The 25,914-nt window shown below is 44.1% G+C and overlaps 4 protein-coding genes across 5 annotated transcripts; 3 read left to right on the forward strand and 1 right to left on the reverse strand.

Moving 5' to 3' along the window:
- Positions 1-563: 563 nt before the first annotated feature.
- Positions 564-3,820, reverse strand: LOC143325698 (serine/threonine-protein phosphatase 2A catalytic subunit alpha isoform). Its single transcript, XM_076738961.1, has 7 exons — positions 3,358-3,820; positions 2,678-2,887; positions 2,347-2,520; positions 2,177-2,266; positions 1,711-1,872; positions 1,480-1,598; positions 564-1,351 (listed from the first exon to the last, which is right to left on the reverse strand). Exons 1-7 carry the CDS (start codon positions 3,457-3,459, stop codon positions 1,279-1,281), a joined length of 930 nt encoding a protein of 309 aa, XP_076595076.1. The 5' UTR covers positions 3,460-3,820; the 3' UTR covers positions 564-1,278.
- A 945-nt stretch (positions 3,821-4,765) lies between these two features.
- Positions 4,766-7,803, forward strand: atp5po (ATP synthase peripheral stalk subunit OSCP). The gene is made up of 7 exons (XM_076738962.1): positions 4,766-4,884; positions 5,177-5,227; positions 5,328-5,438; positions 5,777-5,906; positions 6,992-7,104; positions 7,279-7,365; positions 7,531-7,803. The coding sequence occupies exons 1-7, from the start codon at positions 4,858-4,860 to the stop codon at positions 7,639-7,641; spliced, it is 630 nt and encodes a 209-aa protein (XP_076595077.1). The 5' UTR covers positions 4,766-4,857; the 3' UTR covers positions 7,642-7,803.
- Positions 7,804-8,013: 210 nt separating this feature from the next.
- On the forward strand, positions 8,014-9,999 carry LOC143326312 (UPF0461 protein C5orf24 homolog). 2 transcript variants are annotated; one of them, XM_076739883.1, is made up of 2 exons: positions 8,014-8,251; positions 8,527-9,999. In XM_076739883.1, exon 2 carries the CDS (start codon positions 8,530-8,532, stop codon positions 9,166-9,168), a length of 639 nt encoding a protein of 212 aa, XP_076595998.1. In that variant the 5' UTR covers positions 8,014-8,251; positions 8,527-8,529; the 3' UTR covers positions 9,169-9,999. The 2 variants fall into 2 exon arrangements, with proteins under 2 accessions (XP_076595998.1, XP_076595999.1); XM_076739884.1 differs by lacking the exon at positions 8,014-8,251 and adding an exon at positions 8,295-8,431.
- Positions 10,000-10,984: 985 nt separating this feature from the next.
- Positions 10,985-25,210, forward strand: nsd1a (nuclear receptor binding SET domain protein 1a). Its single transcript, XM_076739135.1, has 23 exons — positions 10,985-11,443; positions 12,039-12,871; positions 13,297-13,438; positions 13,617-13,789; positions 13,868-15,713; positions 15,924-16,048; positions 16,436-16,667; positions 16,808-16,911; positions 17,053-17,112; positions 17,202-17,423; positions 17,528-17,620; positions 17,813-17,936; positions 18,043-18,240; positions 18,831-19,010; positions 21,078-21,234; positions 21,330-21,535; positions 21,623-21,735; positions 21,857-22,126; positions 22,236-22,352; positions 22,468-22,609; positions 22,727-22,833; positions 22,939-23,143; positions 23,699-25,210. The coding sequence occupies exons 2-23, from the start codon at positions 12,056-12,058 to the stop codon at positions 24,475-24,477; spliced, it is 6,411 nt and encodes a 2,136-aa protein (XP_076595250.1). The 5' UTR covers positions 10,985-11,443; positions 12,039-12,055; the 3' UTR covers positions 24,478-25,210.
- Positions 25,211-25,914: the final 704 nt, after the last annotated feature.

Here is a 25,914-nt window from a genome sequence, read left to right on the forward strand (position 1 = left end):
AAAAGTTCTGAAAATGCACGATGTTTTTCTACTTTTCAATCAAACACTAAAGTCTTTCATAGACATTTTGGTGACAAGCTTAATTTTATTTCACTTGAAATGAGGCTTTTATGTTCAGCAGCGCCACATCCGTTACCGCGCTGACATTCTCGTCAACTTGACGCTCTGGCTGTAAATCATTACTGACGGCTAAAACTTTGGATTTCCACACGCTCGACTCTATGAACCAGCCTGACATGAACAGGGGACACTAACGTGTACAAGTCAACGCTGCAGAGCATTCTTTGTTTTATATCTAAAAAACATATAAGAAAACGTGATAACTGTGTGAGCACTCTGTTCCTTGACTGCCAGTAATCTTATGTTTTCCATGCTTCAAAGTCATGGTATATACCACATGGCTGCCAATTAAAAAAAAAAATGCATGAAAATGTGCTGCACACATGCATACTAAGGCTGGTTACCCTATCAGAGTTTATCAGCACTTTTTAGAGGTCTGTTTCCATCTAGTGGTCACCAGTGAGAGGCAAGAATGCCACAAACTGCACCTAAAAGAAAATAAATGACGAAGCAACTTCAGTCTTTATTTTGTGTAGCTGCGGCTGCAAAACATTAAGTTTTTTTTTTTTTTTCTTTTTACATCTGATGTAGTTTTTATCAATATTGCCTATTTAAATGAATTACATTGACTCCCATAAGAGACAGCAGAGCAGAAAGAGAGCTACTTACACTATAACAGGGTATAAAAAACAACATAGTCCGTCAGTGCCATGTGATAAAAATCAAATACAAAAGTGCAAAGAGAACAGATTGATTTCCAACATCTAACCCTATCATCTCACTTCACAAAATTAAACTGTTGCGCTTCAGTTACAAAAAGAAAAGAGTTCACATTAGATTTACTGCAACCTTTGATTTGAGGCCATGCCAAGTGAAAGATGCACCTTACATACTGTATATGGCAACACACTCTGGTCGTCATTAACACCCTAACACAAAGATTACTTACATGTAGTTGTTACTCTCAGCGTTAGTTTATTCATGTTTCCTGACAAACCAGCAGGTACTGTGACGGTATTGTTCATAGTAGCAATCATTTCTAGCGATAAAAACATCATGCACAGAGAGGAAAAAGTTGAAAGGATGGTGGTCTTTAGCTAGATGTGATAGTTTCCATTTCACTGTGATTATGGCACATTTTTTTTTTGGTCCATGGGGTTATGAATACATCTTTTGTCAAGCCTCTGTGCAGCCTCTAGCCATCCTCACCAGTGATTTTTACAGGAAATAGTCTGGCGTACGCCGCGTGACATGGGGCTCTCCTCTGCGTGGCGCAGGGTCGAACTGTAAGCTAAAGCAAACAAAAGGCAGGAGTCCTCGTTAGTCACATTTTGAGAATTATACTTCAAGAAAATGTCAAAAGTCCATGTGAAAAATAGACACGCTTCTAACAATTTATAAAAAAAAAACTTTACTTACAAGGAGTATTTCAATGTGTCATCAAGCTCCATGATTGCTGCCTGGTTTCCACAACGATAACAATAGTTTGGTGCACTGAAGATCGTCACTACATTGCGGTCGTGGCACCAATTGTAACCCTGGATCAAGATATTACTTGCATGTTACTTATTTTAAATTCACAACATGTAATGTCAAAACAGCACCTGCAGTGTCTGAGGAAAAAAACAGAATTAGTGTCAGCGGAAGTACCTCCATCACCAGCTGGTGGGCTCTTGAAACCAAAGTGAGGCCGTTTGCATGGTTGAAAGTCTCAGAAATGTCCTGCCCGAAGGTGTAACCAGCACCGCGGGGTGAGATGCCCCAGCCACCACGGTCATCAGGGTCTGACCATAACAAGTCACACATTGGACCCTGAAACATGGAGGAAACATCAGTGTTGTTTAGTCTGCTGTACATGCAAACACAAAATCTATACAATATGTAGAGCTACACTTTTGGGATACTGTAAAACTGCTTAAGGCTTTGTTACGGCGGCAACTATAGATGATTTTCATTACTGATCGGTGTGTCGACAGTTTTATTTATTTATCGCTTGATGTATGCATTGTCAGAAAATTGTGAAAAATGTCCATCACAATTTCCCATAACTCAGATTAACATATTCAACAGGTCAACATCACAGAAGACCGACAACATCAAAAAATATTCATATTACCTCATGAGGAACCTCCTGCAGGCGATCCAGCGCTCTGATGTGTTCTAGTGTGTCTATTGAAGGGGACAGTCCTCCATGGAGGCAGAAAATCTGACAGAAGAGAAAGAAAATAAATGACAGAGTCCCTGTAGCTTCAATGCCACATGCCACATCTGAATACACAACCTTACCTGGTTATCTACCAGTGCAGTGAGGGGCAGATAGTCGAACAGATCTGTGAAGTACTTCCAAACATTGGCATTTCCATATTTCCTTAAGCACTCGTCGTAGAAGCCATACACCTGTGTGATCTGCCTGCTCTCGTGGTTCCCTCTGAGAATTGTGATGCGTTCACGAAACCTTACCTACCAAGAAAAATGTGTTTGTAAATGACATGCAAGAATAATCCCTCATGAACACAGTCCTTCTCCAAATCTAAATCCATATCCCAGTTTCCCAGTTGACGCTGACTTGCTTATACTATTTATCACAGCATCAGTGGCCCTTTTTTTTTTTTTTTACCTTAAGAGAAACCAGGAGAGTGACTGTCTCCACAGAATAGTAGCCTCTGTCAACATAGTCTCCCATGAAGAGGTAGTTGGTGTCTGGAGACTTGCCCCCGATCTTAAACAGCTCCATTAGGTCATGAAACTGACCATGGACATCTCCGCAGACTGTCACCGGACATCTCACCTCCTGCACATTGGACTCCTTTGTCAAGATCTCCTTGGCCTTAAATGGAGGACCAACAAAACACCGGATGATGCAGGTAACAGGTAACACAGAGTGTGATGCAGTCTAGTGCATACTGTTTTTAAACACGCCGTATTAAAGCACACAAATACTGAACATTCATCCCTTTTCAGGTTATGCAGGATGTAGCAGATTAGGATACAGTTTGCTATGGTAACTGGTGCCAGTGCACTTCAGCGGTGGAGAGGTACCAAGAGTGGGCGTAGCTAGGGAAAACATATTTGCAGGCATGCCCCTCCATCTTCTTGGCGAGTGGTTTCCAGTAGCGATGTACTGCAAACTGCAGCAGCCAAATGGTGTGCTCCAAAGCAAGGCCGAGTGTATTAGCTGACGTTCGGCGACACTTCAATACTACTGACGATTGAGGAGATGTTAAGAGCTAGCAGTGCGCTAACATCGTGGACCGCTAATGACTGATAGCTCTGCCTCCCGTCCTGCGCAAACCTTACCTTTTCACAGAGGACTTTGACCTGGTTCTCTGACAGCTGTTTGCACTCATTCAGTTGTTCAATCCATCCGTCCAGCTCCTTGGTGAATGACTTGTCGTCCATGCCTGGTTTGCCGTCAGCTAGCGAGCCGACCAGCTTTAAACCTCTCGCTATTTCGTTACGTTTTGGTAGCCCGGCTACGCTCCGTCCGAGCACGCTCTCTGCTCATTCGCAGCTTCAGTGTGTGTGTGTGCACGCGCGCGTTTGTCTGCGTGTGTGTGTGTGCTCCGCGACAACGAATGCGTCAACCGCTCTGCGTCCCTGCAGTGTGGGGACACAAGTGTTTAGTTCACATGAGCAATGATGTATTTTTCCTTGTTAACACACCAAAGTCACACACACTCGTTATTGTCGATAAGACTAATAAACTAGCTCAGACACATCGCAGACCCAACCCTGCCAACTCCCGGTCCAAAGCGAGGCTGAGCAACAAATCATAATTACGTCATATCATCCCTGGTGGGCCCCTCAAGGTAGAAGATTTAAAAAACACGTATTTGTCCGAACGGTTGGAAAAATGATGGGTTTTATTTTATTTGTTTTTTCATTACATTAGCTTGCTAACATTGTGTTTTCTGAATGACGGTTATTTAAAAAGTGACATTGCTGGTTGCTCTGCCCTCTGCTGGACGAAAGCGGGAACAGTCAGGACCAACAATTAAACGTCGCCAAAAACAAAACACTTTTCACAGGTTGGTCAGTTAGTTGGTATCTCAGCAGCCAATTTAATGATAGCTCAGATACTGTATCACAGAGGTGGAACTTGTGTTAAAATTTTGTTTAGCCTCTTTATATTTTGTGGCTTGAAAAAAGGCATTAAAGTGTAATTACAGAGCCTTCAACGGCTGTTTTAAAGCTAACTAGTTAGCATAGCTGTCAAATCAGCTACTTACTACTAATATTGCTACTTAGGTAATTACGATATGTAGCTGGTTAAGAAATTAAGAGGAAAGGGGACCCTTAACATAAGTATGAAATTAAATTAAAGAGATTAGATTATTTGTTGTTTTTCTAACTTCTGACTTCTAACCTACTAGTTTTGGATTCTGAAGCAAGTCTGGACCTAACAGTCATTTTCACTACAGAGATGGCATAAAGATGGTAATTCATCCAGTATTTGTTGAGATGTTTCACAAAAAACGTCTCTCCAGATGGCGACATTGAGGAAAGTAGTAATGAACTACCAGTTGTAGAAATGTGTTTTTTTTTTGTTTTTTTTTTTATAGAACTAGGTCTTTCTATATACTACTGAAAATAAAACATTGATTGCATTTTTCCACTTGACATAATGCGCATAGTTCGACATTTTAAGCAATTTTAAACATTTGTGGTTGTCCAATTAGTTTCTCCATCTTCCAGAATGCGCTATGCCGATAAGACTACATTACCCACAGGCAAACGCGGTCCTCTCAAAAGCACATGCGCAGTCGTTTGTTCCACTCTGGACAGCTGTAGGAGAAAATGGCAGCACACATGCTAGGGCAGCAGGTAAGACATTCAATGATTTTGGAGATTTTAATGATTATATGATAGTTATGGCCGAATTTTTATGGCTTATAAAATGTCTTAAGTATTGTATACCCTCTGGAAACCCGGAGGTAACGCTGAATGTCTTAAAAAATTCACTTGATGCATTGCACTTGAATGACTGCTAACGCGTTAGCCTACAAGCTAGCTGTCTTTAACGTAAATGGTACAAAACGTGCTAATAGTTCATCAGTTCAAGTTATGGTTTGTCTGTGTTCAGACCATGTATTTTATATAACTTTTTCTTTTCTAGGTCCGCCAGTTCAGCACGTCTGTGATCAGACCTGTAACAAAACTGGTCAAGGTAAATAACGTCAGACTGCACGAAGCATAGCCGCTCGTCTAAGGTGTCTAAGGTGACACATTGTAACAGAAATCGTTAATCTGTGTTTATGTCCTTCCAGCCTCCCATCCAGGTGTATGGAGTGGAGGGCCGCTATGCCACTGCTCTGTTCTCAGCTGCCAGTAAGCAGAACAAACTGGACCAAATGGAGCAGGAGCTGGGAAAAGTTTCTGTAAGCCAATAATAATAATAACAATAATAATAATAATGATAATAATCAAAAAACAAAACACTACATTGCAGTTTAATGATGTAGAGATCAATGGATGACCTGTTTAGTGTTTTCCTCAACGTTTCATCGCAAGGCGATGGCGATATTATTGCTGGTCATTAATTTAAACTGTCACTAAAATATGTAAATAAATGTGCTGTATATCTGAGGAATGAAGCATTGAGGTAATGATCTTGTCAGTGTCATATGTGGCTAATCCATGCTTCTTCAGCTCAACCTACCTCTCTTCAAGTACAGAAATTCACTTTCCTTCATCTGTGTGCTATTTTGTTTTTCAGTCCCTGATCAAGGACCCCAAGCTCTCCAGTATTGTCATGAATCCTCATGTAAAGCGCAGCATCAAGCAGAAGACCTTTGGTGATGCTCTTGCTAAGGCTAAGCTTTCACCCATGACCATCAACCTCATCAGTGAGTGATCCCTGACCAGGCTAAGTGGCCCTATTGCTGCTGCTGCTGCTGCTGCTGCTGCTGCTGCTGCTGCTGCTGCTGCTGCTGCTGCTGCGTGTGTGTGTGTGTGTGTGTGTGTGTGTGTGTGTGATACATATAAGTATAAAACCAAGACAAGTCTTAGCCTATTTGCGAGGTTAGTAAAGGGTACAAGTGTTTGAAACCATTTCTCACTGGCACTAGTAAACTTCCTGAATAATACAAGGATGATGGTTCTCCAGAACATACCAGTTAGGATACGAACACTTAATTGTTGTACTGCAAAGCAATCAAAGAACACGTTTGACATGCTATTACTTTTTTTTATATTTGCTCGTAGGAACCAACATGCAAATAATTCACATTTTATAGTTTTGTTTATTATCTGAAGTAACATGCACTAGTAACACAAGTACACTTCAGCATACAATGCTTTGAAACTGCTTCTCAATTTAAATGTAACATGTGGGGTTCTTGTCTTTTCTTCTGAAGATGTGAGACACATGCTAAAGAAAACCAGCCTGTAGGGTTCAATTTTAAAAACAGTTCTTACTGTAATCTAAGACAACTTAGGGACACTCAAATTGAAATGAACTGCAGGTCTTCATGTCTTTCTTGGTTCCTGTGACCTCTGGAGGACCTGTGGAGGTCACACAGAGCGAAGGATTGTCAGACATAGTGACTACACTAGCATTATTGTTTAATTTTTGTCAGCATGATTAAAATGTGTAATGCAAGGTTGTCAATGAAGTGGGAGAACTGCAATTGTATAAAAACATGTCCTCAAATACAAAAAATGTAGATAAAAATGGCTTTTCAGTTGGCCAATTGTAAGCTCCACAATGCATTTCCCACATATTGGTATTGATCGCAGTGTAAATAGACTTTGGAGCGTATGTTTCTAAATTTAATGTAATTGAAAAATGTGTAACAGGACCAGTTGGATGAAATCACAAATGATGTCTATTTTGAGCTGATGTAATATGAGTGCTGTACACTCTGTTATATGATGCGGAGCAACAGAGAAGTGAAGCTCACTCAAACTTGTCCTGCTTTTTGTTTTGTAGATGTTCTGTCTGAAAATGGTCGCCTGACTCTTACTGGTGATGTAATCGCTGCTTTTGGTAAGATGATGAGTGCACACCGTGGAGAGGTCATCTGCTCCGTCATTACTGCTCAGGTATGAAATGGATGGATGTGCATTATAAGTATTCGTGCTGAATGTCCCACACTTCAAAGCTTAACCTCAAATATACAGTTCTTACTATGTATCAGTCACTTAGAAGTAAATAATTTTATTCTTTTTACTGTCAGTATGTTGTACAATCAAACAATAAATGTGTATCCATTTCAGCCTTTGGATGCAGCCAATCTTGCTGAACTGAAAGTAGCTCTCAATGGCTTTCTTCAGAAGGGTGAAACCATCAAGCTGGAAACAAAGGTACAGTGTCAGTGCATGACCCCAGAAACATAAAAATGACCATTTTGTACTTTGGTGACCTTATCTTAACACAAGTAAAGAAAAAAAACAGTCTGGTGTCAGTTTAATGAATCACTAATGTAATGTAAGTCATCTGTCATTTCAATTGTTGTCTCCTTCTCGCAGACGGATCCTTCAATCCTGGGTGGCATGATCGTCAGTATTGGAGACAAGTATGCAGACATGTCCACCAGAACTAAGATTCAGAAGCTGACCAAGCTCATCAAGGAAGCTTAAGTCCTGTGGACTTAATTTTCAATCAGAAGATCGGAGGCGACCGTCAGGGGAAACGCTGATAAATGTATATTGCTACTTGTTCTAGCACTGCAGTTGCTCCTTGAATCCAGTGTCTGTGCTTAAGTTCGTATGGATGTTAATAAAAAGTACAAAAACTGAGAAGCCCTTTGTTGTCAATGATTGATGTGATTGTGACACTTGGATGCCAGTATTTCCTCACCATCACCATGATTTATTAAGAAAAATTAAAAGTCCACACAATGCAGCGATTCTAGTCACTCGAGTAGCGTAAATTTATAAATTGTAACTACACTGGGTGAAACTGATCTGTTTCCTGGAAGCCGTCGTGCGCATGCGCGGTTAGCGCATCCTGTTTTATTATTTTTTTCTAGGCGAAAATGGCTGCCCCTCTCATCTAAACCTCTGCTCAAAGGATTAAATGAGCATGAAATAAAGAGCAGAAATCGCAGTGCTGCACCAGGACGATGCTGGTGAGCGCCAGGGCGTAGTTTGTGCAGCGCCTTCACAAAGATGTTGCGGCTGCCAGAGAAGGAAAATGTATGCGATTCGAAATTAACCCTTTCCAGTCCAACATCCAACAAAAAATAAGGTACGAACTATTAATTTTACGTTCTTAAAATACTTCAGCATTTTCGGGGGGAAACGTTAACATTTAGTTTTGTGCATGCCGTGTTTTTTTGTTTTGCCAACTACAACTGCACTTTACCTCGCTTTGTCTGGACATCACTTTGTGCTGCAACGCTAAAAGGCCTGTTTGCCCCACCAAATAGTAAGCTACTGAAAATGCCTCATTTGGTTTGTGTCTGTGTGGGTACACGTGTGCATGCTCCTACCTAATGTTTATATTTCTCTGCACTCCAACAGACAATGATGCATCAAGTGAGCAGCAGCAACAGTGACTATTGTATGAGTGGACTGGCAGAGGACTGCCATCCAGCCAGCCACTTTGATATATGTAGCGCACAATCCAACAAATTCTACACCTCTCCCACAGCCCCTGGTTTGCAGCTGTCCCTCGCGGGCCTCGGCCCTTTGCCACAGGGCATGCAGAAAGCCATGGCATGTCAAATGCACGACACCCAGAATGACTTCCTGCCTCAGACGGTGAAAGTCAGGGGTAGTGAAGTTGCGGGGCCTGATGGCTCTAAAAAGAAGAAGGGCATGGTGAAGTCGGGCCGGAGAGGGAGGCCATCAGGGACCACAAAGTCAGCTGGTTACCGCACAAGTACTGGACGTCCACTTGGAACAACGCGGGCAGCTGGGTTCAAAACCAGCCCGGGGAGGCCCCTTGGAACCACCAAGGCAGCAGGGTATAAGGTCAGCCCCGGCAGGCCCCCCGGCAGCATCAAGAGCCTGGCTCGGCTCAAGAAGCTTGACTTAAGCAACTGCAGTGTTCCCAAGAAACTGGACTTCACTAGCTGCGACGTCCCACCTTTTCCATACACCATGATGGAGAAAAGACCCCTCTGTGAGCCCAGTGGCAAAGTGGATGAAACCAACGAATAGTTCTGCAGCTTTCAAAAACATTTGAGTGCATGAGCAAGAGGAAACATTTCTCTCAGACGTTGGAGGAAAGAACTTTTTGTCATGTAGAAACGGCTCTGACTGAGTTTTCATTGTACAGTGTTTGACATTGTCTTCATCCTCATAACAAATGACTCAATTAGAACTACATATGTATTCCAGTTTGGCAGAGATGCATGCATGTGAATTAATCACACCAGTCCGTATAGCCAAAAATGTATTTATCAGTTTGTGGTTCAAACCTCACTAGAGAGTGGATCTTTTTCCCCCTTGAGCATTTTTTTCCTTTGAATTGTGACCCGTTCACTTACTCTGCTTTAATATTTCTATGGCCGGGTTCTTGTGACATTTTCTACATTTATAAAAACTGCATTTTAGTAGAACCTGCCAGTCAAATCAGCTTTTTCCTGAGCATAAATATGTGGCTGTGTATTTGTCCTTTCTGTGTTGTCTGCTTCAGTATGTGTTTTATTTTGTGATATTATCCTAGCATCATGCCTAAAATGGGAACACTGCAATACATTTTTAATTAGCTTGAACTGGTGAAACTCAATACATAACATCTATTTGGACACAGTATTTGTTATTTCTGCACTTGGTGAATATAGTTTGGACTATGTATTGTAACAGCCTGTTTTTGTCCTCAAACACACTTGATAAGCACTTCCGGATTTACACGTGTTGTTATGCTGTTCATTAGGGGAAAAATGACTTCATAAAACAGAAAAAAAAAAGCTTTGTGGAATCTGTAATTAATGCTAATGTGCTGTATGTAAAACCAAAATAAAAGAAAGAAATTGTCTTTTCCACAACCACTTCCTGTCAAATGGAAAGCATGTTATTCCCTCTGTAGACACAAGGGGGCCCGTGTCCTCAGACAATAGTGATCGCCTCACAATAATACCTTTATTTACACGCTGATATAAATTACGACGCGCTGACATTCGTGATGTTACTCTCTTGGTGTGGTCTAACACGGCGTGATAGCAGACTTGGTTAAAATACTACTAATAAAAGGCCATATTTTAATGTGAGCGCTAGACAGCTGATCTGTTAGGATGGCTAAACGAGTTACTTCTCGAATCTATCTGGTGTTTCTACTGGATCACTGAGCAAAAAAGGTTAGGGAAATGAACCACCTGGAGATCTGAGCCAGCAGCCCTCTATGTTTAACAGTCTGCACAGAGAAGTAAGTTCCTCTGCTGTGAAGTCGACGTGTAACTGCATGGTCTTTGTTTGATCTCCAAGGACTGGCCCACCGCAGCGAGCCCATTGTGCTCTCTTAAGTCTGCGCGTTTATGGATACGCATCAGTTTGATTTACAATACGCGCACGGGTGTCATGTGAGGGCAAGCTGGAGGACGATCAGAGGGCTTTTTGATCGGAGCAAAATAACCCGCTTCTTATGCCCGCTTGCAGCCACACTGACTGTCTTTATCTTGTTTTCCTGAGCGCCTAGCGGCCTGTTTCCTCATGTCAGAGGACTCTGTAGAGAGCCAACATGGCGCACGGAGTTTGGTTTGACCAGAGAGGCCGTGTAGCTGTTTGCGCAGCGCAATCATTTCGCTCTCTCGGTCTGCCTTGCCGCTGCACACAGACACCGAGGCCTATACCTCCACTAGAGACGAACTGAGAAACAATGGAGCAGATGCGCAGAAATGGGGCAAACTGCTAAAATAGGTCATTCATTCGCAATTCTTATGTCACGCTCTGTTATTTTTTCACCACTCACTATTATAAACTTCACCTGGACGTCCGCGCACGTGCACGCGTATGCTGCGTGCGTGCTTGGAAGTGTGCGCGTGTGTGTGTGTTAGGAGGGTGAGAGTCACGGCCCTCTGCAGACGGGGGGTTGGGTAGCAGTGCCGATTGGTTGCTGCTCACCAACACAGTCAGTCTGGGCTTGTTTTAACACAGCCTAACCGGGGGCACTTCGACAGCAGGCAAAAATCATGTAGTAAATAAGCTGCTGTGGCTGTTAGGGGACCGGTTGTGGCACACTGAATTTCGCCGCTGCTTGGTGTTGCAGCGTAATGGAGATTTCCTTGTTATTTTGTATTTAAGGTGACAGTTTTTCAGGGGGCCGCCGCTGATGAGGCGATGAAGCGCAGAGAATGAGAGCTGTGCCTTGGCCTACTACTAGTGCTGCTGCAGCTGGGATTGTGCAGATCCGCTTTCACAAACCGAGAAAAATACTCGCTTTGTGCCACATTATCAAACGTCCGCTGTTGGTTTCACGGTGACCGACCTCCAAATGGTGAGTTTTTCGCCTTTTTCCACGTGTTGATAGTGTTGTGAACTTGGTGCTGATCAGACCTTTTTTGTGAGTTAATAGTAGCTTCCTATGTCGGTGTGTGGCTGTAGCTTGTTTGTGTGAGCCACTCACTGTGTTTCTGTGATGGCTCAGTGTCACCACCTCTAGCACAGCCTCAGCGCTCCTCCATTGACTGTACGAGTCAGCGATCGCCATGACCCTCAGCCATCAGACTAAGCGGGGATATTTTTTGGTGGTTTGTGAATGAAATGTGGTTAAGGAGCGAGCGTGTTCTGCGTTTTGTCTTGTGCCGTCCGACCGGCCTCTAGTACGGAGGCCATGCAATGTCGGCTTATTAGAATGTGTGTGTATGTGTGTGTGTGTGTGTGCGCACAGTCCATGACTGGTATGCTCCTTTACAGGTTTCTGTCGGGCTCGATGTGATTGCCGCTCCATTTCCGCAATGTTTTTATGTATCTGCCAGCATGCTTTATTGTTATGTACAGTACACAAGGCTTAACACCCCCCACAGATTGTAGTTGGTGAGAAACTTCAATGGCACATTTCCCTTATCTAATCTCCCTCTTCTTTTTGACAGGATATAGCCGTGACAACATGAATCAGTACAGACCTGCTGTTAGGGTAGGCTCAGTGTTTGGCTCAGGCCAGCCAGAACAGAGGCCCCGCAATGGTCTTGTGAGCACTTCCTATGGAAACCAATGTGGCATTGTGAGGCGTGGGTCAGACCAGCCATCAGCCGTGCAACTGCCATCCTCAAGCCTCAAACAACAAGACCGATCTCACTGCTACAGCCCGCTGAAGAGGCTGCAGGACCTGAACACTGTGGTCAGTAGGCCTGAACTAGAGAGGGACCTTTATACCAGGAACCACTTGCACTGTGCAAGCCCAATCAGTGATGATGATGAGTTTGAGGCACCGGCAGTCCAGCTGCCTCCTTCTCCAAGCAATGATGACATGGAGCCCACAGAGACTCTGCGGGACTCTGCAGACAGAAATGGCTTCTCCCCTCACAGTCCAGATAGCTTGGACCGCTGTTCTCCCATCCCCAATGGCTACCTGCATTTTGAGTCCACACTGTTTGACAGCAGTGATGTTAAGGAGGACGAGGAGCACAGTAGCAGTGAGGACCTCGCACCTTTTCATCACTCCCCAAAGCTGAGTCAGGACAGAACTGTGTCCGACAGTAAGACCACATGCAGCTCAGGGGCGGATAAAAGAGCGTACAAACCTACTGTCTTCAATCTGATGTCCAAAACTATATCTGAACTCAACCCCACACTAAGCCCGAGTGCACTGCCAGAAATCACTATGAGAGATGGGTGGAGTTTGGGTGAGGAATCAGACAGTGATGGTGGACTGACCTCTCCTGTTGACCCTGGACTTGTTTCACCTGCTGGCACCAACTCTAATGTGAGTGTGAAACATCTGGGATACTTACTTTATAACCTCTGTACCAACAAGGCTGAATGGGTTTGTCAGAGTTTATCTTGGTGATGTATTTCCATGAAGAAATGCAGTGGGTGTGCAGGTGCATCTAAGGGATATTAGAGTATAATTTTAGTGTACTTGGGCCACCTGTAGAACTGTAACAATGCTGTCCTGAGTATAATTATTCCAGAAATGATCTGTGTATAGAGAGTGAAAGATTTAAAGCATAAACACAAAACATTGGGATTGGGATGATTAAGTAAACAGTGCAGAGGAGGATCTGGTTTCTTAGTCTGTTATAACCCAGAATGTCAGTTCAGTGGTGGCAGAGATCTTATTTTGCACATCGTGCATTCAATATTAAATGCCTGCATTAGATATTAAAGTATTTTCATTGTCCTGGTTAGTCCAACAGCCCAAAGAAAAAGCCTCTGCCTGCCGTGAAATACGTGGAAGGGGACCTGGTGTGGGCGAAATTCAACAGACGACCTTGGTGGCCCTGCCACATCACCTGTGACCCAGACCAGGGCACCCACACTAAGATGAAAGGTGAGGTTTCCTTCATAAAGAGTAGTAGAGTTGAGAGGGTTTGATTTCAATGTGGATTTTATGACTAGATTGTTTCCTACAACTCAACCTTTATCTGACAGGTTAATGCCTATCAAAGGAATTAAACTCTGTGTGTAAAGTAATCAATGAGTTGACCATTATTTTAACTTTGTTACAGTTCCCAGTCCCCGTCCTTGTCGGATGTACTTCCTGGAGACAATTGGGGAAATCGTTGAAAGTGCCTGGGTTCCAGGGAATGTCATTCTTCCTTTTGAAGGAGGTCATCAGTTTCAAGACCTACCTGTGCTTAGACGGAGGGGGAAGCAGAAGGAGAAAGACTACAAGTACACGGTAAATTCACGAAACGACTGGCTGAATATCAGATCATCTTGTGCGCATTGTTTTGAATGTTATTTCTGTTCCTGGCAGATACCCAAAAGTTTACTGACTGCATGGAAAATCAGTGTGGCAGAAGCAGAGTATCTGCTCCCAGAACGACAAAGGAATAGTGAAAGCGTGCTTTCAATATCTGTCAATGGAGAGGAGCGTGTGCCCAGCCCACTCCCCACTGAAAAGCCACAGGAGGCCCCCTCTGTCTCTGTGGACACTGGTCGACCCCTATCACCCAATATGGCCTCCAACGGAAATGAGCCCCATCCAATCAAAGACTCTGCTGCAGTTCAATCCAACAAGAGCAAAGCTTGTAAGAAGAAAAAGAAATGTTTGTCAGACATATTTGGTCACATAGTTGGTGGATCAAAGGAGTCATCTACCATCACAAACGTGGCCGATCAGTTTCATACTACAACTCATGCACTGAAAGAAGAGCCCAAGGACTCACCTTATGCAGACCTGGACTCAGTTCCGATGCTTCATCGCCCTAAACGCACAGCGGTGTCTCCGTTAGAGGGATCAGTCAGAAAAGAAATGGGTTCAACTAAAGCCAAGACAAAGTTTACTGAAAAAGTGACCCACTCTGCAGATTCCTGTGATTCCTCTAGCATCTCAACAAAAAAATTGACACCTAAAGATACAAACTCTGAACAGAGTTTGGGCAGCTGTGATCAACTGTTGTACAGTTCAACTGAAAAGCACTCTATGAATCTTCCTGCTAGCAGTCGTCTGATGACGAGAGCTCTCAAAGCAGAGGAAGAGACAGATCTCAAAGATGCACTGGCCACAAGCCAAATTTCAACAGATGCCCACAGTGATGATTGTCCTGATAGTACACCTACTAATACACCCATCAAAACTGAAATGTCTCAGAACTGGGACTCACCCAGCAATGCATCATCCTCTGTGAATCACAGTTCGCCAAAAAGGCGCGCAAGGAAGCCTGATAAGAAACAAATTCGGAATGGCTCATTGATAAAACCCAAGTTTATGGGGTCTCGTGCACCCACCGTGCAACCCGTTGAGATCAAGACAGAAAACGTTCCAGATCTATCATCGTCTTCCTCCACGTCTTCATCTCTGTCTCCAATGGATGCTTTCCAGGATCCCAAGGAGCTAATGTTCAAATCTCTTGTGAAGGAGGATAGCAGTGACTCTGAGGTGACGGTATTTCGGCCTGATTCCAATTATAAGTTCAGCACCTTCCTGATGCTCCTGAAAGACATACATGACACCAGAGAGAAAGAGGGCAAACCCCTGACTGTCCCACAATCACCAGTCCTGATCAAGGAGGAACCTCTGGTGATCCCGACTTCTACAGGAGGAGACCTGGGTTCTCGTGATTGTTTCACTCAGAGGGTCAAAACAGAGAGTGGGCAGTCGGGGAAAACCACAACATCCCAGCACAGAGCAGCGAAAACCAAGAACAGCACTAACGCTATCATGACCGCTGACACTTTCCATTGTGAAGACTTTCCTGTTCACTCTCAGAGCGGGATCTTGGACAAGCAGCGCAGAAAACAAAGGCTACCTGCCAAACTGAAACTCAGCATACCTGGCCTGTCTTCGGACCTGGCTGACTTGGCTTACGGCAGGGAGTTTGTTAGCGGCCACGCTGACTTGGCCCATCCTGGGTCTCATCCTCCCGTCACTGCTGATCCCTCGACCAGCTACCTCGATAAGAACTCAGGATCCACAGTGGCTCCAAAGAAGCGCTGGCAGTTGGTTGAGGGGGCTGCTGAGAATAAGGGCGAGGTGATGAGCGAGCTGTCTGCTGAGATGAATGGATCTTACGGCTCGAGAGCATCACCAGATCTGGATCTGGGAGTCGAGAAGCAGACAGGGAAGGCCTCGTTCTTCTCAGAGTCGAGCAGCACAGCCGGTAAGACACAAACTACTGCAGCTGTTTGTCCACTGATGATAAAATGAGTTTCAAAGTGTTAGACCTTTATATTTGTTTCACAAGGGCTTTTCCTTGATGTGCTCTGTCTAGGATTGTACCTCATTTGTAGGTTGCTTTGAACGAAAGTGTTTGTGTTTGCCAAATGAATACATGTGTGAATGTAGATGTATTTTACGTGTGTTTACGCAGAAAATTCAGAGAACAAACGCCTCCGAAAACCAACTAAAAGGCTCCTGGAGTCAACTGAGGAGTATGAACAAATATTTGTCTCCAAAAAGAAATCAAAGAAACGCACCTCAGAACCTCCCAGAATGGTAAGATGTCCTTTCTTTCAGATTCTTAAACTTGTTTTTGCCTCAGTCCTTTATGTTACAGTGTGTTCAGACATATTTTGTCAACAGCGTGCTTTATATCTGTCACATTCAGCTGCCATCTCAAATTCTGTGTAAACATAACATAAAACTGATGTCTGTGTACTTTTACAGGACTTAGTAAAATCAGTCGTGTGAAGGAAATGTGTGTGAAGATCTCAGTGCAGAGACAAATCGCAACTCGATCGACTTTTCATGTCTGGAAAACATAGAATATCATTGGAACGTGTTACTTTGTTGTAGGTGAAATGTTGTCCAGCACCGGTAAACACACCCAGTGCGTTCAGTGCCAAACTGCATATTTGTGCTTGTTTGCATGTGTGTACGCAGCAGACATCAGGGATGACAGCACTCCACGATCTCAGCACCGCACCAGGAATAATTACCTCAGCCTCGTGCTCATCCTCGTCTTCTGTCGAGCCCGCCGAGGCACCATCGGAGCCAGAGCAGAGTCCATCTCAGGACGAGCTTTCTCCCGTAGCCCCCTCAGTGTCTCCAGTCACAACACAACCCTCCCCTGAGACAGAGGCAGCAGAAGAAACTGATCTACCTCCAAAATCTGGTGATAAATAAGTTTAAGTGTGTCTCCATCAACTATCTTGCTGTAGGATGTAAAATAGATGAGTGTAGCCGGCCAGCGTATTTTATGATCTTGAAAAACGTTTGAAGAAACGATACATTATTGATATATTTTGACTTTAGACGCAGGGTTGTTAATCCAAGAAAGAAAGAGGCCAAGGAAGCTGTCACACAGGGTGATGGAATGCACTATAGAAGAAGTGTCTGCTCCTCCTACAAAGAAGAAGGTATGTTTGGACTTTGATGGCAGTGGGGGGGGTGTACGAGCCAGCCATCTTTGTGTGAGTGTGGCGTGAGGTGGGGGACAAAAACTGTCCGGTTAGCGTTCAGAAATGTTCAATGGATGCCACAATCTGTTTGTTTCCCAGGAGCTAAAGCGACACAGTGGAGTTTCTTCAGAGGTGAAAGTGATAGTCAAGAAATCTCAGGTACTTCAAAAACACAACCGCTGTACTCATATCCCACCAAACAACTAAAAAAAATCTATGTAAACACAATCAAACCTCACATTGGACAGGTTGCATCCATGAAGAAAGAGAAGCCTGTATCCAGCACCTCCTCTGCCCCTGCTGCTGCGTCCCAGCACTCAGAAAGCAAAGATCTCCTCGAGGGTCTCCCTCCAGACAGACCTCCCAGCCCCCAAGGATCTCAGACCCCCAAGCAGGAGGTAGAGGTGGAGGCCTGTGGCACAGAGGAGAAACAGAATGTCCACACTGGAACACTAACTCCCAAACCTGAGGTGTGCACGTTCAGCTTTTAAGTGATCGCTCATTGATCCAAGAGGGAAAATCCATGAGTGCAGCAGTGTGTTTGAGTGATAGTATCCTTTCTTCATCTCTGTAGGTGCTGTCTGTTGCTTTGAATGACAGCCTCTCTGCCCAAGTGGATGTAAAAGGGAAAATAGGTGCTACATCCTTAAAGGAGAATGTCTGTCAGGTGAGATCTACCAGAGGGAGTCCATCTATTCGATGTTATTTTTATTAATACTATTGTTTTTGCCTAGTATTTTTTTTTGTCTTTTTAATCTCTTTGAGCTGCATTAAGCTGTGTAAAAGGTGCTATACTGATTGAGTTTCATTGATTGATGCGCATGTTTTTTATTCTGCGTTTGCTTCTGTGTCTGTACAGGTGTGTGAGAGGACGGGAGACCTGCTGGTGTGTGACGGCCACTGTTACGGAGCCTTTCACCCGCAGTGCATCGGCCTGTCAGCGGCTCCCAAGGGAAAGTTCCTCTGTCGTGAATGCAACTCTGGTGGGTGTGCCTGGTGTCTGACACAGGCCTGAAAGCAAACTGTCACTGATCATAAAAGGTGTGTCCGGACATTCTTGAGTTAGGAAATCCTTTCTGTTGCTTTCAGGTGTCCACACATGCTTTGTGTGTAAGAAGTCTGGTAATGGGGTGAAGCGCTGTATGATTCCTCTGTGTGGGAAGTTCTACCACACCGACTGTATACTGGCCTTCTCGGCCACCCAGCCTCATAACAAAGGCTTCCGCTGCCCTCTGCATGTGTGTCTGTCCTGCCACATCACCAATCCTCTCAACATCTGCTCCAAAGGTACGCTCCAATTTTGGATTTAAACTACATGCTATATTAATAATAAATGTCTAATTATTTTGTACCTACTTGCAACGATGTGTATGCTGTAATGGGCTAGTTAGCTTGGATAAGCACTGAGCATCTCTTGTAATTGTTAATAGGCTTTCTGTTTTGTGACCTGCGATTTGTTGGTGAATAAACTTTTTATGAGTGGCTCACTGTCTGGAGCAGTGGGCTGGTTGAATGGACTTCTACCTAATATAGTAGCTGTATGTCATAACATTGGTAACGTTGCTTATGTGTCATCACAAGCAGCACCAGTCACATGAGCTGCTTTATTCATACTATAGAGTGTGTGTCGTTAAGGATTTTTGCCATTTGACCTGGCTCTGTAAACCCATTACTACACAGGATTTTGGCTCAGAAGTCTTTGAGTGGACTAGGCACTGGTTAAACTTGGCATATTTAAACGATTACTTTCACTAATCTGCCCCACAGAGTATTCACTGGACTAGGAGCACTGTGTGTTGCCTGGTTATTTTTCCAAAATTTCAGTTTAATCCCCAGATGTGCATGGATTAATCTTTCCTCCTGTGTTTTTGTCGTAGGTCGGTTGGCTCGATGCGTACGCTGCCCTGTGGCCTATCATGCCAATGACAACTGTATGGCAGCAGGCAGCTTGGTGCTGGCAAACAACAGCTTCCTCTGTCCAAACCACTTCACTCCCCGCAAGGGATGCAAGAACCATGAACACATCAACGTCAGCTGGTGCTTTGTCTGCTCTGAAGGTAAGTCTGGCTGCTGTCAAAACAGTTTTACCACTGAGATCATGTAGAAATGTCCTCCTGTGTGACGCTGTTAAATAACTTGGATCTGAACACACTCTTTCTAAACTTGCTCCGTGCTTCAAATGTTAATACAAAAACATAAACTTCATCTACATGTCGAAGTATCCTTGGTCAGGATACTGAACCCCACATTACTCCCAATGCTGTGCCATCGGTGTGTGAGCGTGTGAATGGATAATGCTCGTAATGAGCAGGTGGCTTAGCCGCCGTACAAATGTGTGTGTGAGTGGGTGAATGCAGACTTGTGTTGTAAAAGCGCTTCGAGCGGTCGTCAGATTAGATAAGCGCTGTATAAATACAGTCACACAGCATTCAGCTTTGGAAATGCTTTATTCTTCAGGAATAATGTGTTTTAAATTGATTTTAATGGCCCATCCTATTTTCCAATTAAATGCTCCGACTTGGCAAATGTATCTGTAAAAATTGCTTTTCCTTCAATTTGTGTTCTGTCTCCACACAGAAATCTGTGTCTGAGACATAAGATCAACTCAAAAGGAATACGTCAAAACGTTTTGAGTTTAGCACCATCATTACTCACTTGAATGCACTGCCTTTATCCTTCATGCCTCGTCTCTATTGAGTGCATTGTTACTGCTTTGTGTCAGTTGTAGTGTTGAAATGAAAAGTCAATCAGAACATCAGCTGACAGTCAATCACAGTTTTGATAAAAGATCAACCATGTGGTGTTTGTTGACTGATTACACCTCACATATGCACACAGTTGCTAGGTTTTCCCTGTTTATTTCACATTGTGATCGTGCGATTGATAGCGTGTGTTCGTGTGTGTTGTTGTGTGTGTCTGTCCCCAGCTGATCTCACATACTACTGAACCAGCAGTCTATTATTTTTTTCACATTTTTGGCTGTATGCTCATGGAACTCTGACTGCTCTGTTTCATACCGCCATTGACTGCTGACCCCTCACTCCTCTTAACCGGCAGGAGCCGCCAGTGATCACCAACCGCTTCAATTCAGAGTCTTGTCTCCGTCTGGGAAGATGCTCATGGCGGTCACATCAGTATTTGCAGATTCTTTTGTTGCCATTTTCACTTTGAAATTGCCATTTTACATCAGTGGGCATCTGACGGGCCTGCTCATAAAATTTAACATTCTGATTAGCAGCAGATGGGTGACATAAAACATCATCAATGAGTTGAGTTTATTAAATACCTGCAGCGATCCCCCTTCAGCACAAACGATAAGTGCATCTCCCCATTAGCAGAGACGCTGTGTGCATTTATGCTCAAGCCACAGCAGCGTAACTTCATTGATTATTTAAATCTCTCGACATGCTGACGGGATCCTTCAGGATCTAATGTTAATTAATGTTCTGTGTTCTGCACAACCAAAAGGTCACACACACAGTCCAGGTTCAAACAGTGAAATCTTTTTGGAGCAAAGCAGCTCCTCCTCAGAAGTCCTGAGCTCCATCACAGCTGTTTTTAAAAACAATATTGTATCAGAAGCTAAAAGTTTAAGTCTGCTTCCTCTGGAGAGTTTCCCTGTCCCATCAAGTTTAGAAATACAGTTTACAGTTTTGCTGCCCCACAGTATTTGCTGCATTGACATTACAGCCCACATGGAAACGTCTAAAATGACTGAAAACCCTCACCATTAAATTGTTTAAGAAAACAGTCAGCTTGCACTGCTTGACATACTTTAAAAAGCAACTCAGCCTACAGGAAGCGGTGGAGCTGCAGTGAAGTGTCCATGTGGATGCAGGTGGGTGGTGGGTGGATGTTTTACTCACACCTGCTGATTTGGATGATGTCAGAGCTGATCCATGCATCATTACCTCAGACACACCTGGTGGAGATCTGCACTCTACTGAGTGCACTCTTTTAGCCATGGATTAAATACCTTATTAGAGCAAATTTAAGCTAATGCCGTACAGCAAATAAGCAAATTTAAGACTTTCTTGACTTGATCACTGAGAAATAAGCAATAAACAAACTAATAATGAGAATAAACTAATCAGTGTGTTGTGTGTTTCGCTTCATTTTTGCAGGGGGCAGTCTGCTGTGCTGTGAAGCCTGTCCTGCTGCTTTCCATCGGGAGTGTTTGAATATGGAGATGCCTCAGGGCAGCTGGTTCTGCAATGACTGCAAAGCTGGAAAGAAGCCCCGTATTAAGGATATACTGTGGGTCAAATGGGGGCGTTACAGGTAAGGGTGCAACACCATGTTCCCCGTGCACACTGCGGCTCTACGCAACAGCTAACGTCCCCATGTTTACAGTGGAACCTGATCTGATTCTCCAGGTGGTGGCCTGCAGAGGTCTGTCTGGCCAAAGATGTCCCAAATAACATCTTGAGGATGAAGCATGAGGTCGGAGAGTTCCCAGTGCAATTCTTTGGCTCCAAAGATTTTGTGTGGACGTACCAGGCCAGAGTCTTCCCCTACATGGAGGGTGACACTCACAACATAGAGAAAATGGGAAAGGGTGCAGATGCAGTGTACAAAAAGGGTATGTGCTTGTGTTTGTGTGTTTTGTATTAAAAATATGTTCCTGCGTTTGATATTAAGAAATGAAGTTTGTGTTTTGTCCTTACAGCCCTGACTGAAGCAGCAGAGCGTTTCAAAGAGCTCCAGGCTGAAAAGGAGATGAAACAGCTTCAGGAGGACAGAAAGAATGACAAGAAACCGCCTCCATACAGGCACATCAAGGTACTGAGCGTCACCACATGCTCATCTGGGATTTTCTAGCCCAACTTAAAGAGCAGTTCACTGAGATGTACAGTTAAAAAAAAAAAAAACAACAACTCATGCCCCTGCCTCTGTCTCTCAGGTAAACCGGCCAGTTGGGAAGGTGCAGATCATTACTGCTGACCTATCCGAGATCCCACGTTGTAACTGTAAAGCGTCTGATGAGAACCCGTGCGGCGTTGACTCGGAGTGCATTAATCGCATGCTGATGTACGAGTGCCACCCTCAGGTGTGCGCGGCAGGGGAGCGATGTCAGAATCAGGCCTTCACGAAGCGCCAGTACACACCTGTGGAGATTTACAGGACACTGTCATGCGGATGGGGTTTACGTAGTGTGACGGACATCAAGAAGGTATTTTAGAAGAAATCAGATGGTGACAAATGTGTGTAACCATAATACTCACATTCATCCCTCTGTTGTTATTAATGGTTACTCTCATTCTTTTCCTGTTGTTTCTCAGGGAGCCTTTGTGACTGAATATGTGGGAGAGGTGATCGATGAAGAAGAATGTCGAGCCAGAATCAGACACGCGCAGGAGAACGACATCTGTAACTTCTACATGCTTACACTGGACAAGGTGACTCTGAGCCTGATGAGCGCAGACAGTGCTGTGTATATGACACCGCTTAGCAGCACATTCATTATGTTCGTCACACGCTTGGTGCAAACAAGTTCGTGTTTTGTTCTCTCAGGACCGGATCATTGATGCCGGGCCCAAAGGGAACCAGGCTCGCTTCATGAACCACTGCTGCCAGCCAAACTGTGAGACTCAGAAATGGACTGTGAACGGGGACACCAGGGTGGGGCTCTTTGCTCTACAAGACATCCCAAAAGGTTTGAGTCTGCTTCTCATTTAGATTTTTTTGTATTGTGTAAGATGGCAAATGATTTCATGAATTTAGAATCTTTTTATCCGAGAGCAGCGCAGATCTAACACAACCTGTACTTCAGGTGTGGAGCTGAATTTCAACTACAACCTAGAGTGTCTTGGCAATGGGAAAACTGCCTGCAAATGTGGAGCGCCCAACTGCAGCGGTTTCCTGGGTGTCCGGCCAAAGGTAAAAGCCTCATTTTCACCCTTCCGGCGAATCTCTGACTATCCTTGCCTAAAATTTCAACTTCAAAGAAGAGCTGCCTTGTAACCTTTCTGTTTCCTCGTTCAGAACCAGCCACCAGCAGAGAAACTCAAGCTAAAGGAAGGGAAGAGGAAGGTCCCCATGAAGAAGAAGACCAAGCAAGAAGTGACCAAGGAGAGGGAAGACGAGTGTTTCAGCTGTGGCGACGGGGGCCAGATAGTGTCCTGTAAGAAGCCGGGTTGCCCGAAGGTCTATCACGCTGACTGTCTCAACCTGGCCAAGAGGCCTGCAGGCAAGTGGAGGTGGAGGGCTGCGACTGTGTGTGTCAGGGTGACTTTGAGCCCATATTATACTACTGCATGGCCACTATTTTGTCTAAATTCTTTATATGCTTTTGAATATCCTAAAGTGCACGTGGTTATAAGGAAAGAACAGAACAGATGACTGGATATGGAACCGACACATTGTCTTTTAGTTTGTCTAGAAACAAATATGAAAAGACTAAATTTAATGTTTGAAGTTCCAAAATAGTCGCATTTTGTTAATCATAATATTAACAAATTTGTTTGTCATTGTTGAGCTGAATTTTGATGGAAGTGGACTAACTAGCAGCATTTTTAGCAGCAGTGTTTTGTGATGACTAATAAACAGTTTCTGGAGACATGCATTTTCAAACTCAGTTAGGTGTGCTGTTGCCTTGGGACCTTCACAGTCTCATTATCCCAATTTGAGCGTTTCAAGATGGAGCTGTTATTATGCGAAAGTGATTTTTTACATTTTATCAGCCTCTTTGTCATCATATATCTAAGATATGTTTTCTTAGCACTGACAGTGATTTTGTCCGCAGGTCGATGGGAGTGTCCATGGCACCAGTGTGACATCTGTGGGAAAGAGGCAGCCTCGTTCTGTGAGATGTGCCCCAGCTCTTACTGTAAGGAGCATCGTGAAGGCATGCTCTTCATCTCCAAGCTGGACGGCAAGCTGTCCTGCAGTGAACACGACCCCTGTGGGCCCGACCCGCTGGAGCCGGGAGAGATCCGCGAATACGTGCCCAACATGACCTCCATGAGGCCCGGGGCCATGGCTGTGCCTCTCTCGCTGGTCTCAGACTCCAAAAGAGCCAGTTGTGCTCCTATCACTTCCCCTGCTGGCCAGACTGCGACGGGCGGGCAGGGGCCTCCTCCTCGTCTCTACATCAACACAAAGACCGCTACCTCGAGCTTCGTCCCCTCAAACAGGTCTTACCTCACAGACAGGACTGAAGGGAACGCATTCTCCACCCCCACCTCCTCCAAGGATGAGAGAGAGGACGGTGAGGTGGAGGATGGGGAGGTGTGTGGGTTGGAGGTGGAAGACGTGGAAGATGATGACGATGATGAAGATGACGACGACGACGACGACGAAGAAGCGGAGGAGGAAGAGGATGACCTGGAGGAGATGGAGATAGTGGAAGATGAGGAGGATGAGCCAGTGTACGGAGGTGACCTGCTGGAGGAACATGACGACGACGAAGGAGGGGATGTGTATGACACTTGGGGTGATTATGTGGACGAAGATGCTGAGGATGGAGAGGTGGAGGGGGAGGACTTGGAGGAGTGGGGGAGGGTGGAGGACGATGAAAAGTGACTCAATCCACTCATTCCTTCAGAACTACTCGGCACAAACTCTCAGTAAACATTTAAAGGACAAAAAAAGTGGGCAAAAGACTACGAGAGTTTCATACTTTGGTACCTACTTGAACGCAACACTGCCTTCACTTTGGTACCGCGTTGCCTTCTCATCCCCAGACTGCTGGACTGACAGTGGGGATGTGTACTGGTGCTAAGGCTGGAGGACTCATTCAGTCCGTCTCTTTATACTTCTGTCGATATGTTTATTTGTGTCTGGTGCTGTTATGTTCTTTCGTTTGTTCTCTCAACATTGTTTACATTTTTTTTTTTTTTTTTGGCCTTTTTTAAGTGTTTGGAATATAAGAAAAAGGTGAGAGGTTCCACCTGACCAAACTGTTATCATAATGGCATCTTATGTTGTTCCTGTCTTAACTTTGTCTTTCTAATTACAAGAGTGATCAAAATAGTGTTCTCACTGGTCCATGTTACAGTTAAGCACAACAACACCTGCTTGGTGCTTCTGAGGAATGCAAAAATAAACCCACTGGAGTCATCATGGCTTTAGAGGATTCTTCTCACTACAACAGCAGCCTGTTCTTTCTGTTAATTCATCCTTTTTTCCAGACAGGTAGGTGAGAGCTCAGGATTAGAGACCAAGAGAAATAAAGTCATGTCTTGACATTCTGCAGTCTCTAAATGCATCACAGATTCATCCACTAAATTAGAAAATAAAATCTAAGTACTTATTCACTCGGTATTCAGTATTTTGTTCCCTTACAATCACATCTGACCGTAAGAAATCTTGTTTAGCCGAGGAAGGTTAGCTACTGCAACCTGCTACATTTTGTAAGCATGCAGGTTTGATAAATGAGCTGTGAGGAGATATGTTTTAGTTCCAGACTGAGTTTTGTGGCACTTGTTCTGCTTCCTATAACCTGTCTGATTATTTTCCTTCATTTCCACTATAAATTATGTCCCATTTTATCCCCATTAAGTATGGCTGACTAATAACTTAGGTGTCAAAGTACAGTGTACTTTCCGCAAGTGTCACACATCATGGTTTGTCATCATAAACCTTGCAAATCATACAGGATTCATAGAGAGATTGACAATGTTTGCAAATGACTGAAAACAAAGATAATGAGGCATTTTGGATAGACTGCAGTAATTTTTGTTAACAGTATTTTCCTCTTAGGAGACATCAGACCAGAAAATAATAAGCTAGACCCTTATTAACCCCTTGTTCCTCACAGTTTCTGTGCAATGTGTTCAGCTTTTTATGCTAAAATCCTACCTGGCCCCTGATATACTGTGGAAGAACTTGATAAAACACATTAATTTAGGAATTAGCAACACTTGCACAACCTTTAAATAAAAAGGTCATAAAACAGACGGGAACACCCCTAAAGAAAGGGCCTCAAGATCAATATCAATTAATACAAGGACCCACCGT

The sequence above is a fragment of the Chaetodon auriga genome, chromosome 9 (genome assembly GCF_051107435.1).
Source record: "Chaetodon auriga isolate fChaAug3 chromosome 9, fChaAug3.hap1, whole genome shotgun sequence".
In the NCBI taxonomy this organism is placed as follows: Eukaryota; Metazoa; Chordata; class Actinopteri; order Chaetodontiformes; family Chaetodontidae; genus Chaetodon; species Chaetodon auriga.

Coding starts and splice junctions, on each gene's coding strand:
- atp5po (XM_076738962.1), top strand. CDS start 4,858: ATGGCAGCACACATGCTAGGGCAGCAG. Junction 4,885..5,176: donor CACACATGCTAGGGCAGCAG/GTAAGACATTCA, acceptor TTTCTTTTCTAG/GTCCGCCAGTTCAGCACGTC. Junction 7,366..7,530: donor CCATCAAGCTGGAAACAAAG/GTACAGTGTCAG, acceptor TCCTTCTCGCAG/ACGGATCCTTCAATCCTGGG.
- LOC143325698 (XM_076738961.1), bottom strand. CDS start 3,459: ATGGACGACAAGTCATTCACCAAGGAGCTGGACGGATGGATTGAACAA. Junction 2,888..3,357: donor TCAAAGTCCTCTGTGAAAAG/GTAAGGTTTGCG, acceptor CCTCCATTTAAG/GCCAAGGAGATCTTGACAAA. Junction 1,873..2,176: donor TGCAGGAGGTTCCTCATGAG/GTAATATGAATA, acceptor TCCATGTTTCAG/GGTCCAATGTGTGACTTGTT.
- nsd1a (XM_076739135.1), top strand. CDS start 12,056: ATGAATCAGTACAGACCTGCTGTTAGGGTAGGCTCAGTGTTTGGCTCA. Junction 13,790..13,867: donor AGAAAGACTACAAGTACACG/GTAAATTCACGA, acceptor TGTTCCTGGCAG/ATACCCAAAAGTTTACTGAC. Junction 22,127..22,235: donor GTGTGACGGACATCAAGAAG/GTATTTTAGAAG, acceptor GTTGTTTCTCAG/GGAGCCTTTGTGACTGAATA.
- LOC143326312 (XM_076739883.1), top strand. CDS start 8,530: ATGATGCATCAAGTGAGCAGCAGCAACAGTGACTATTGTATGAGTGGA.